At 40.4% G+C, this 13346-nt stretch overlaps 1 protein-coding gene across 1 annotated transcript; it reads right to left on the bottom strand.

Moving 5' to 3' along the window:
- Window positions 1–5216: 5216 nt before the first annotated feature.
- Window positions 5217–12861, bottom strand: MPHOSPH6 (M-phase phosphoprotein 6). Its single transcript, XM_069868667.1, has 5 exons — window positions 12781–12861; window positions 8664–8776; window positions 7006–7096; window positions 5886–5983; window positions 5217–5469 (listed from the first exon to the last, which is right to left on the bottom strand). Exons 1-5 carry the CDS (start codon window positions 12829–12831, stop codon window positions 5325–5327), a joined length of 498 nt encoding a protein of 165 aa, XP_069724768.1. The 5' UTR covers window positions 12832–12861; the 3' UTR covers window positions 5217–5324.
- Window positions 12862–13346: the final 485 nt, after the last annotated feature.

Raw genomic sequence — 13346 nt, 5'->3', positions numbered from 1 at the left:
TTAGAATAGCACTTTAGTGTCACAGGTGAATTAATTAATCTCAAAGTGAAATGAAAAGTTTAAAAAAGAAATCAATAAGCCAACCACATCTAAAGGAATCCCTTTCTTTAGAATTATTTTACATCACATTTCCCCATTTTAATTTTTTTTTTCTCCAAAAGCCCAAACAAGGAGACCACTGAGAATGGAGAAACATTCTCAAACACCTCAAAAAATAGCAGTAACACTGAAAAACACCCTTTGTCCCCAGCCTATGAGAATCCTGAGTACCGGTCAAATGCTGATTCCTCCCACTATTTCCACAGCCTTTCCCTCATTCAGTAACTGGGTCACCTTGTCATAGAAGGCGGCCAGGTAAGTTAGTTAGTTTCGTCCCTGCTGATTGGCCATAGTGGCAGCTGATGGCCAGGGTGCACACGTACTTGCATGGGGACAAGGAACTGAGGGCTAGGTAGTAGGTAATAGGGGACACTAAAGGATTTTACTGAGGTGGGAACACAGTTTTTCTATAAATAATGGAACTAAGGACTTTGTTCTGTACTTTTTGTTCATATTATTCTCTCACACTAAGGTCCCAAGAAAGGTTTTTACCTCTTTTTAAATGATTGATGAAACCAAGGTGTTCCCCACAGGCACCAGGGAACACTACGAGCTTCAAAACACTCACCACCTCCATTCCATGAGAGAAATTCCCATCTGCTTTCACCCAGGTCACCAAACCATATTTCTGCATTTAATGAACTACAGTTTTTCCTTTCTGCCACCTCTTGCCTTGAGGACAGCCATTAACAGACTAGTTATTTTGTGGCCTTACTTCTCTAGAGATGTTCCTGCTGTTGCTCCCAGGTAATCGCTCAGGTTATGGTGTGCAAGGGTTTCTTGGACAGAGGTCTGTGGACTCACTCACACTAACATTTTTAACTGTGCCTGCTATGATGGGACTCAAGCCAGATACCCACTTTTTTTACTCAATTACTAAAAAATCTATGCTGCTGCTGACAACCAAAGCTTCAGCTGTCTCCCTGACTCTACCTGTTGATAACCACTCTCAGAGGGAGATTTTTCCTTGATGTGACAATTACAACCAGGTCTACTGTGCAACATCAAACCACTTGAAGAAATGTCAACATGCACAGCTGAGGGACAGTTTCACAGTTTAAGTAAAGCTCCTCAAAAAGCAGACAAAAGCAGGTTACAGAGGTGTGAACACCAGAGCCAAAATGTCTCAAAGGTTAAAGGTAAGAATGGTGTAAAACCAAACCAAACAAAACAAACCTAGGGGCCTCAAGCTGGGGTCCCATTAGCAAGGCATTACTGCAGAAGGGAGATGCTCTACCAGACTGAAAAGAAAGAAACAACTGTGTCCTTAAAGCATCAGCTCTCACAGAAATTTGCACTCACATGCAGAGCGGAAACATGGGATGTTTCAACACTGCTATGCTTTATTAACACTCTCTGAGAAAGGTTTAATGAGAGTCTGAGCCATTGTGCATTTTGTGTTGCTGAAATAAAGCAGAACAAATGCTTATAAACCCCACGTAAGACCTGTATATACAACTCCAAATACAATTTAAAAGTATGGTATTCCAATTAACAGAAAGATAAGACAATCTTTAAGTCGCCTCCCATATGAGGACAGCCTGAGAGAGCTGGGCTTCTTCAGCCTAGACAAGAGAAGGCTCCAAGGAGACCTTATAGTAGCCTTCCAGGGAGTGCAGGGATAGGATGAGGGGTAAAGGTCTTCAGGTGAAAGAGAGTAGATTTAGATTAGATACTAGGAAGAATTTTTTTACAGTGAGGGTGTGAGGCACTAGCACTTTGCCCAGAGAAGATGTGGATGCCCCCTCTCTGGGGGTGTTCAAGGCCAGGTTGGATAAAGCTTTGAGCAATCTGATTCAGTGGATGTGTCCTTGCCCATAGCAGGGGGGTTGAAACTGGATGATACATAAGGCCCCTTCCAATTCAAACCATTCTATGATTAAATCCCAGAATCCCAGCCCAGCTGTCATTACACACAAACGCCCAATGGCAACAACAGCCATTAGTGACAGTAGAATTGTATAATGGAATGTCTTATTAGAAAACAAGACACAACAGAAGAAACACAGTTCAAACTCCATGGCACCGCTGAACATCTTCCCTCCTCCCCAAAGAATCAAAGTTTAATCAGCTCATGCATTACTAAAAGGAGGATACAGGATAGCTTGCTTCAGTTGGACTCTGGTCCTGGATTTTTTAAGATCCAATACTAAGAAGAATAAAAGTAACAAAATGAGAAACATCAGCAAGAAAGATTAAGTTGTTCCATACTTACACATTTCCAACCTCAGCAGTTATTACAGAAATAAACACTGCCAGCCTGTCAAAGGGAGGGACAAAGCTTCACCTAACAAGAGACTTGCTTAAAATTTAACACTGCAAGCTGCCAGTGAGCACTGACTACAACATACAATTTGTTTTGTTCGCCTTAATAGGTACCTTAGTGTAACAGGTACAAACACTTCTAGTCTGATAACTATTTACCCATTAAATTTTGCAGGTAGCCATTTTCTTTAACAGAAATGCTTACTACCTATCCCAGCTTGCTTTTGTTCTCAAAGAATAAATGCTTTTCATTTAGAAACACAACCACGTGGGAAAGTTCTACAGCTTAAGAAGCTGCATACGAAAGTGCATCTGCATTTGAAATTGTGTCAGTGCGAAGAAAGCTTGAATTAATGTAGGTTCACATGATGAATATTTCACTGCTACATTTACATTTCTGTCAAGAGTAGTTCAAGCACAGATTTAATACAGCAGAATGTTTCCCCCCTAGCTAGGAAGCTAGAGCCAGACTTCTTTCTGTCTATCTGTCAGTCTATCCATCTATCTATCTATGTATTTATAAGGGTAGAGATACTTCTAGATATTTCTGAAGATCTCATCATAAAATGCCTGGTAGTAACTTCAAGGTGCTTTAAGTACATTTAAAAAGCCACACAAGGCTGATGTTTAGTTTTCTCTTGCTCTTAATAATGCACTACAAATGGAACTTTTAAAAGTGCGTTTTTCCAAACTCCCCATGACTTAACAGATTGTGCTAAAAATTAGTAAGTGGTCTTATGTAGTATTTAAATACCTCACCTAGCTACCAGCTAAACATGAACAGCAGAGCACCCAGATTTGAAGACACTAAACCAGAATCTGTACTTCCTTCGTAGTTGGTATTTGGCACATTTAGAAAGCAGAAGAACCATCCTTTCCTCCTCCCAAACCCCAAAATTACAGATTTCCAGGAAGCTGTTCAGAGTTCACTCATGCTCCTACCAGTGTACCATGCCACTCATTTCCAGCAGTTTTTCAGGAAAAGACATAAATATAAGGACCATCATATGACAGAATGCCCATGAACTGCACAAAGTTACCCCCCATTGGACTGAAACGTGAGAGAGTTCTGCATAGAGCCTTGACAAAGAAAGACCTCACTCAGAGTTCATCTGAGCCACCAATAGTAATGGAAATTACCCAAGAGCTCCTTTATATGACACAACCAGAACTTTCTCCAATCCGCTCTTCTCAAGAGTCTGCAATTGCAGTGGCATCTCTGGGTTGCTGGTGGTTCACAGTTTCTTCCTCAAGTATCCAGCACAGCCATGCAGAAATTCCCTCTCAATTGAAGAAATATGTGCAGATAGAGGGGAATAATTTTCCTACTAATAAGCAAGAAAGAATAATGGCATACATTCTGAGTTTTTCTTGTGATGACCAACAATAAATCACTTCTTAACTAAGGTCACATCTTCCATGGGAAGAAAAATGTCTTACCATCATTAACTTCTTTTCAGCTAGCAATAATATATGATCAGGTTTTAAGTAACTGAACCAGTAGCATTTAATTAGCTCTGAAAAACTATCTAAGATCATGAATCACAGACTTCCCACTTGTATAAGGTCCCCTTACTAGGTTAAAAGAATTTCTCTTTCCATATGTGATCCATCTTGAATATCTAATAAGGTGCTCTTGATATCTGGATTATAGTTCATATATCACGCACAAAATATAGCAGACACACAGACTCTTCCTTAATAATTGAGTTTCATGTCTTACTTCACTGAGTTGTTAGAAAGATAAAAAAAAAATAGCCTCTTGTGTCCATGAAAGGCCACTACTTGCTTCAAATTTAACAAATTCCTCTTACTCCAGACAGTCAGCATTAAGGATGACTAACTTAAGACATCTATCTGGGGAAATAGAGTAAAAGAAAGAAATATTTCTTGTTGAAAACCAGGAAACAGAGAACTGATATGACCTTAGACAAGACCACACAGACACTTTTGAATAGGCCCAGAGCACTGACTGACCCAATGACATGCTGTTTCCATCCTAACATTAATTCAGATAGCTTCATTGCATGCTAAACAGAGAGTCAGTGCAGTTAACTAATATTTGGGAACATCTGTAGCCAGCACAAAACGGGATCACTTTGTACATCAGACAGCATCAAGCATCATTTTCACATTAAATTAGCAAAACCACAGTCATTAACCACAAAAAAAATCAGCTTTTATTCAGCTTTCAAATATGTTTCTGAAGCTGTTATTACACTTTTATGATAAGACTTAGATAATTATAAGATTGAATTTTTTTGCTGAAAAAGAGACAAGATTAGCAAACTTCTTTTGGAAAACTGAAATTGAGACTCACAATCTGCTCAAGTGTCAAACTGTAAATGTTGCCCAATATTTGGCTTGCTCTATAAAAAAGTTTTACTACACAATCCTCTATTTTTAAATAAGCTTTATAAAAAATAAAGTTCAACAAAACAGATTTTTTCTCTCTGTTCCCATCTTATTCTTAGCACAGTAAAAAAACCACCAACCACTTGTTTCTGCTGACTTTTTTCAATTCAAAGACACCAGAAGTTTTCATTTTCATAATTAAAAAAAAAAAGAAAAAGGCAGTGAAAGCTGAACTGCCTTATTGGATTGGACATTCCTTGTCTTTACTCCAAGTACTCCTTTCAGATGCTATCATAAATTGTAAATAATGTTGCTCTAGATGGCATGAGACATTCAATCAAGTTATGCGCAACATTTAAAAACACTGATGGTATTAGAGCCCTAACACATTAAGAGCTGCTGAGAAGAAAGGATGTATGACATCCATTGTATACACATCCACTTCAAAGTGTTTGTCATGTGGATGGTAGAAATTTCAATGAGAACAGACTCAGATCTTCAAATCCATCCTTTATATTAAATAGCAAAAACTCCAAATAACCTCCAGTTTGTGGTACTATATTTGGTAGATAACATTTCTATTAGCTCCAGTTCTGCAGCTGACATTAATCCTTAGGTTTTAAGAACTGTTTCTTAGCTGTTTTGCTAGGTGTTGCATTACTATTCCTATCTTCATCTTCATCTTGGAGTACCCGCTGGTCTCTTTTTCTCAAGAATTTCTTCCCTATTGTTCCCACTAATGTTTCGTATCTGTAAAATAATGAAAAGTTTACAGCTTTTACTAAAGCCAGAGAAAACTTCAATGCAGCAAAGGGTAAATCTAATCAACAACATAAGTGGTGTAAAAAAGCTTGTTATCAGAAACTTAAAAGCATAAGTACTACATGATCACTTATAATTACTCATTCTGACAGTTTGGCTTTGTTAGCCATGTGGAATAAGGAGAGAATTAGCATGGAATATCAAAGGGCAGAACACCCCTACAAGATATTTTACCCCCAAAGGTGGTGGAGATTTCAATGAATACACACTAGAGTTCCTGGACAATCAGTTCTGTAAAGTACCATATCTGGTACTTTATTGTTTTGTTTGTTTTATTTTTCCCACACATAATGCAGTAACATATCATATTCCCACCTAATATTATGTCATAAAATATAACTTACCTTCTGGCCATTTCTTCATCTGACACATCAGCCTCCATTTTATCATCCACTTTAATTTCTTCTTCTTTGCCCCTAGAGTTCATTTGGATCATTAACTTCTGAAAATGAAGTAAGAAATAGCTTAAAACACGTAAACCTGACACAATGACAACTATGCTGAAATTCATTGGTAGGAGAAACATATAAAAAGTGAGAATCAAATTTAACAATTTTTTTCTGTTCCTGGCCAGGCTAGAGCATACTGGTACAAAAACTCATGAAAAAAAGGTGACATGCCTGCTTGTTGCTAAGCTGAGCTCAGAGTTTGCCTTTGGGAAAAGAGGCAAGACAGAGACAGGGTTTTCAGTGAATTGTACTATTCAAACATCCGCAAGGGCATGCCAGACATCTTCAGGAGACCAGAGAATTAGATCATAATGAATTTTTCATTGTGATGTTAACACATAGTCCTTGAAATGGTTTTGTTTGGAAGTAAAAATATCTGCAAAGATTTGCAAGAAGCTACTAGTAAAAAACTATGAAGCAATAATATAGCAAGTCACTGTGAGAGCAACTTCAAAATGGCTAAAAGAATCCCCTAGTAAATGACCTTGCATAGCCTTCTGCATAACTCTTAAGTCTTTACACCTTCATCCTCTTGCTTCAGTTCAAGTGCTAACACTTTTATTACAATCTCAGTGTAGTTCTATCAGCACGAATCATGCCAGAAAGAAATTAAGAGACTCTCTTGCCCAGAATTTTTACTTTGGAGCTTTGAGTCCTTACTTACACAAATGTTGAATAAATAGGGTTGAACATTCAAAGGATTGGACTCCAAATTAAACGGCAGGAGGAAAAGTCAACTACTGTTTTGGTGAACAGCATGTGGGACAGTTTTCACTTCAGGGAGGGAAAACCTGCAGGAGTCATGCAATTACTCACCATCAACACAAGGAAATAAAAAGCTTCTATTTACCAGATGCTGCATTAATCAACATTTTGTTTTGAATCATGGATTTCCCGTACATAAAGAAGGTGCTTCAAAGGCCAAACAGCATGCAGTGTGAACACTCATATCCCCATTGCCAAGGGCTTCAATCCTAATGCAAGACCACCTCAAAACAGAACATTTAAACAGTACCTCAATTTCTGGATTGAATCCTTTGAAGGACATTCTGCCATAAAGTAGATCCTCACATGCCATAAAGCTCCTCTCTTCTATTATAAAGCTCCTGCATGAAACCCCAAACCCAGCATTTTGTCAAATAGTATGCTTTAAAACAATCAAATTAAACAAATGAAAAAAGCATTTGCTGTCTTCCTTCACACAGACAAACAAAACCACAGTGTATTTTAAACCATCAACTACTTTCTGAAGCTTAATTGCTCCGATAAATCTTTCAATACAAGGAGCTTGGAGTGCAAAGGAATACTTTTTGCCAGTAAAGCTGTGCCAGTTCCACAAGCAAAATTAACTCTCCTGACAAAAAGCACTCTTTGCTGGTATGATTCCACCTACATTAATGCTTTTGCCAGAATAAAAATACCATATAAATATCACTCTCCAGGTGGCATTACTATACCAGCAAAAGCTTCTAATTAATTTTTCATTGTGATATTAGACTTGGCATTAGTTGAGTCTGTCAGGATATAAAACACTGTGTAATTCTCTGTTCCGCAGAGAGAGATTTCCCCTTTCTCCCTCTTTTTTTTCCTCTTTTAATGAGCATGGAGCGAGAAAAGAAACACGACCCTGAGGCGTTCATAATACACACATTAGATAAAAGTATTTCCATGAATCCTTCTTTTCCTTGCACACATATGCACCTCTTCCCTCATCCTCTTCATCTCCATGTAAAGCAATCATAGGAAGTTAGGCTGAAGAGATCAAGCTCCTTCTCCTACCTCAAAGTAGGATCAGTTAAACATGTACCATGAACAGCAGAGGTCCATCTAAGCTGTCCTCAAAAGATTTCCAATGATGAAGAATCCCGTGCCTCCTTAGAAATCTATTCTAGAAATCTATTCTAGTGCTTTAATAGCCTCACCGTTGGAAAAATTCTCCCCATGTCCAGCTTGAACCTTCCTTGCTGCAACTGAAGCTCAAATACCTTTTTGTCATATCCACCAACAGTCACAGAAAATAGTTTATCAAAGACCTTATTAAACTACAGTTAATTCCCTGGATCTCTACTTTTAAGAAATTATGTTTGCTCTCCCTCAAAGGAATTTTTGTCCTCTTTTGAAAGGACAAAAATCAAGCAATTTTAAAAGTAGTTCTCTTGCTATTTAAAGCATCTTTCTAAATAGCAGGACTGGACATTTTCTTCCTTATTAGCTAGGACTTCCTTTATTTTTGCCTTCAGCGCTCTCATTTCAAAAACAGGATTTGAAGTGAGTAGGGCTCAAAAGGACAGAACTGTCCTGAATGGACCTAACCATGTGACTGGAGCTGAATTTACTAACAGAAGGCTTCAAACTTCTTTTTTTCAAATGATGAGAAAAAGCAGCAGTGAATGAATTGGTCCCTGCCTGAAAGAAACTAATTACGTGCATCTAGAAGAATGTGTGAATGAAAGAAAACACACACAAGAAATGAAAGTAGGTCAAACTGCACTAGGCAAGAGAATGTCCTTGAAAATAAATAAATAAAAAAGCTGTAATGCTAGGCTGTCACTATTTTTGCTTGTGTTAATTGGTTATTAATAATACTTCTTTTATAGGAAAAAATACATATATTCTATTCCCACTCCACAATAATCCAATCATTATAGGAAGTACAAAAAGGTACAAACTTACTCTTTCTCCTTTAGATCTGGTAAATCAAGGTACCAGTGTTCATCACTAATTATCTTCTTTTCTTCCTCTTCTAGTTGTTTTTTGGTTTGTGAATCCAAACCCCTTTGCATGAACTAAAAGGAAAGACACAAACACAGAGCTTCAGTTTTTTGCACCGTTGGTATGTGCTGAACATGCAATAATTACATGACCACAATTATTCACCACATAATATTTAATAACAGATAAAAGAAGTAAATGCTTTTTGTGATTTTTCTATGGGTTTGGTCTAAGTTTGAGCAGACAGGTAAGAGAAAACTAAACAACTGCTGATCACAAACAACTATTAGAAGTTAACAGTCAGCCACATCCATACTAAACTTACAGAGAAACAGACCTTTCCTGGTTAGTTCTGATATATTCAAGTTACAACTCCTTAACTTTGCTAAGATTTTTCTAATGTTTCAGCGAAGTCTGCCAAGGTTGTTAAAACCAATAATTCAGATTAGGGTAAGGCTGCTAATTTTGCCTAATACAAGGACATTCCTGTAAACTGCTTCCTCAGTGATAACCTTTGGCAGAGGATGGGAAGAGGTTGATAGGAACAGTAACCCCTCTTACAGGTGGAAGTAAAAGAGGACACCTGTCATGGCCTACAAAAAATTGCTGAGAGTGCAAAACTACAGACCTGATAGATGTGAAAAATCCATTTTCTTTCCATTTGTCTCAAGTCAGGTGCCTGAATCGAGCAGCAATTTAAGTATCAATAACGTTAACCAAACATGTTGGAAAAAACAGAACCCTTCATATCTTTATATTAATAACCCTTACATTCTTGCATCCCTAGGGACTAGGACCTCCTTTACAGTCTACAGATAGTATTTGAATAACTGTGTCTGTCACAGGTGCACATTTATACCAATGCAATTCCCACCTAGAGGCAAGTCTACCAGTACAGCTTATACACACTCCTGTACAAAAATTGCTTTGTGGCTACGAAATCATAGCTGTATGTGCACCACTGCAGAGGAACGTCAGAGCAACTAATTTCACCCCTCTCATTTAATGCAGCATCATTTCTGTGTTTAGATAAGCCTGCGGGCTGACAGGTAACATTCCAGTGGGGCACATCTGTTTCTTGAAGACTAGCAGAGACTTGGACATTGTTTAGTCCCAGCTAAAATGGGCTTGGTGGAGGATAAAGCCTAAGAAGGCATCACAAAACACTTCTCCCACAGAACAACATTACTGCTAGCATCTCATTTTCCATTTATATTTCTATTTGCATCCATTCGTATAGGATATTTAACGAAAGAAAAATTGACTTTTCTTTTCTGAGTTGATCCAAAATATGTCAAAGCTTTCCAATTAAAATTACAATATTTTCTCAAGGAAAATAAGAGAATCTATCATGTGGAAAACCATATTGCTCAAGGAAATTGGTTAGCCAGTCAGAAATCTCCACAGGAGAAGTTCTGCTACAAGCACTCAATTAAATAATCATTTCACATTACATTTTAAAGATTATGTTCCTAAGATTCCTAGAGGAATAACTAGATAAAAAAACACGTGATCACACTTACCTAAAATGTAAATATACATGGATGAATTAAAAATATACCCACTGTGGTAGGCACAGAGTAAGTCAGTCAGTAACTGAGCGATTATTTAGAGTAGTTTCCCCAAGCAATGGGGCCTAGATCAAATGATGCAAGATCTAAAAGAGCCACCCTTCAACATCAAGAGGTGAACACATATGGTCTGGTACTTGACACAAAGGGTCTTCATAATGCTGCCACTGACCACATCACCTTTGTGTGACATTTCACCTGCCCATTGAATTGTGATAATATATGTTATCAGTATCTGCAGAAGCAGCTGCTAAAGTATTAACTAAAACATTTGTAAGCAAGAGGATATGCAGAAGGCAAGCGCTAAATACAAGATCCATGTATGACCTTTTCAAGACCTACTCATCTCTTCAAAGCTGGTTACTACCACCTGACTGTAAACTTGCAAATGTCACAGCAGCACATTCACAGGCTGCTTCTCTGCAGCCTTCCATGGAAGAAAATCTAAAAACTGGCTTTTGAAATCTCCAGGGGGTTAATAAACTGGCAAACAACAGGAGCAGGAATTTCACTTTAAAGAGAGCATTACTTAAAAGTAAGATAAATTAATGATGCTGCAACCCAGGTTATGGGAGTCACTGTCATACACTGCTAGCTAACTAAGCTCAACATCTACTCCCTTTTGAGAGCAAAGCAAGACACGTTCTGTCCCCTCTGTGCATGAGTCTTTCATTAGCAGAATCTGTTAACTGGGGTAAGTATTCCACCACATTAGCATAGAAAAGTATACTTCACATGGCAGATTGAACTGAAGTTAGCTAAACCCCTTTTGGTGGTGCAGCACCTGATGTGAAGCAGAATCCATTAGCCAGCAAGGGGAAACAAATTTCACATGGGACTTGACACAATATTCACAATTCCAAGGGCACAACACAATGTTATTAACAGCCCTTGCATTCATAAGCTGGGAAATGTGGTTAACTGCCATTCAGTCTGGGTATTTTATCAGCCATCAATACGAATGGACACAATAAAAAACAAAGAACATCCTCCTCCTCCTCCCCAGTCCCAAGATTAAAAGCTCCCCTAAATAAGGCAAGCAACATTAATATTTCAGTTTGAATGTGTGTGTGTGTGGCCACTGAAGAAGTCTTATAACTTTATTCACGATAAGCTGCAGAGAAGCTAAGTGGAACAAAGACCCCAAGTGGTGCCCACAGTTGGCTCTTGTGAGGGCTGGGCTTTTGCTGCAATCTTGAAGTTGCTTTCCTGGCACAACTCCTCCAGCACCTTACACTTTATAGCCCTGAGACCTCATGCACGTTGTTTAGTAAAGGCTTGTGCAGCGAGACAAGATCTGGGACAGAACGGATTTCCTACTTACATGTGTATGGATAAATTTTCCCAGAAATCTTACGCGTAGTCTATCACTTTCCACGGACTAATGTTATTATAACATTATAATATACAACAATGTTATGTTATGTTACTAATGTTCTGTTATTATAGAATCATAGAATCACCAGGTTGGAAGAGACCCACCGGATCATCGAGTCCAACCATTCCTATCAAACACTAAACCATGTCCCTCAGTGCCTCGTCCACCCGTGCCTTAAACACCTCCAGGGAAGGTGACTCAACCCCCTCCCTGGGCAGCCTGTTCCAGTGCCCAATGACCCTTTCTGTGAAAAATTTTTTCCTAATCCAGCCTGAACCTCCCCTGGCGGAGCTTGAGGCCATTCCCTCTCGTCCTGTCCCCTGTCCCTTGGGAGAAGAGCCCAGCTCCCTCCTCTCCACAACCTCCTTTCAGGTAGTTGTAGAGAGCAATGAGGTCTCCCCTCAGCCTCCTCTTCTCCAGGCTAAACACCCCCAGCTCTCTCAGCCGCTCCTCATAAGGCCTGTTCTCCAGCCCCCTCACCAGCTTCGTTGCTCTTCTCTGGACTCGCTCCAGAGCCTCAACATCCTTCTTGTGGCGAGAGGCCCAGACTAAACACAGTATATATAAACACTATAATATATACAATATATAACATACCATTATACTATAAAGCACGCACCCCGTGGGCAGCAGGGCAGGCTACCCCGAACCAGGGCATTATAATATACATGATGTTACTAGGAATATCATAATATAATGTTATTATGAACTTCCCAACAGCCAGAACCTTTGCTAATCTGGAGCTGGCTCCAGCGCTGCCTGCCCTTGCCTGGGAGATGAGAAGAGGCCGCACGCAGGGGTGAGCACAGGAGACACGCTTGTTCAGGGCGGATCACGCTGGACACAGGGCGTTATCACCTCAACAAGCACCTGGGACAAAGCCAACACGCTGCCAGAGGGCCACTGTTTACCTTCCAAATAAAATACAATTGCTCAGATGAAGCTTAACTCCCATTAAAATAAAAAACAACCGCGCTTGGGCACCAGCAGCCGGGGAAACGGCAGGCCCGAGCGATGGGTTTATACTTTAAAGCGAGCACCAGCGCAGGGCGGGCCGGCCAGGGCCAGGGCCAGGGCCAGGGCCAGGGCCAGGGCCAGGGGGCCTCCCCGCCCCCTCCCCCGTTCCCACCTTCATGCGCAGCAGATTCTTGGACAGCTTCGACCTCCCCTCGCCGGCCATGGCGCCCGCCGCGCCGGGTCCCCGCGCTCCTCCCGCCGCACCGCCCTCCGCCAGCGGGGCGGGGACAGCCTTAAAGGGGACAGAGCCGGGGGTGTGAGGGGGAGAGGGGGCGTGTAGAGGGGGAAGCAGAGACTGAAGGTCAGAGGGATGGAGTAACTGTGCTGCGGGGACAGGCTGAGAGAGCTGAGGGTGTTCAGAAGGCTCCCAGGAGACCTTAGAGACACCTTCCAGTGCCTGAAGGGGCTACAGGAAAGCTGGGGAGGGGCTGTTCACAAAGGCTTGTGGCGATAGGATGAGGGGGACTGGCTATAAACTGGAGAGGGGCAGAGTTAGGCTGGACACAAGGAAGAATTTCTTCACCATGAGAGCGGTGAGGCGTTTGCCCGAGTTGCCCAGGGAAGCTGTGGCTGCCCCATCCCTGAAGGTGTTCAAGGCCAGGTTGGATGGGGCTTTGAGCAATTGGATCCAGTGGAAGGTGTCCCTGCTCATGACATCTAGTTTGAAATAGATGATCT

The sequence above is a fragment of the Phaenicophaeus curvirostris genome, chromosome 14 (genome assembly GCF_032191515.1).
Source record: "Phaenicophaeus curvirostris isolate KB17595 chromosome 14, BPBGC_Pcur_1.0, whole genome shotgun sequence".
In the NCBI taxonomy this organism is placed as follows: domain Eukaryota; kingdom Metazoa; phylum Chordata; class Aves; order Cuculiformes; family Cuculidae; genus Phaenicophaeus; species Phaenicophaeus curvirostris.
This window is presented reverse-complemented; position numbering and strand designations above follow the sequence as displayed.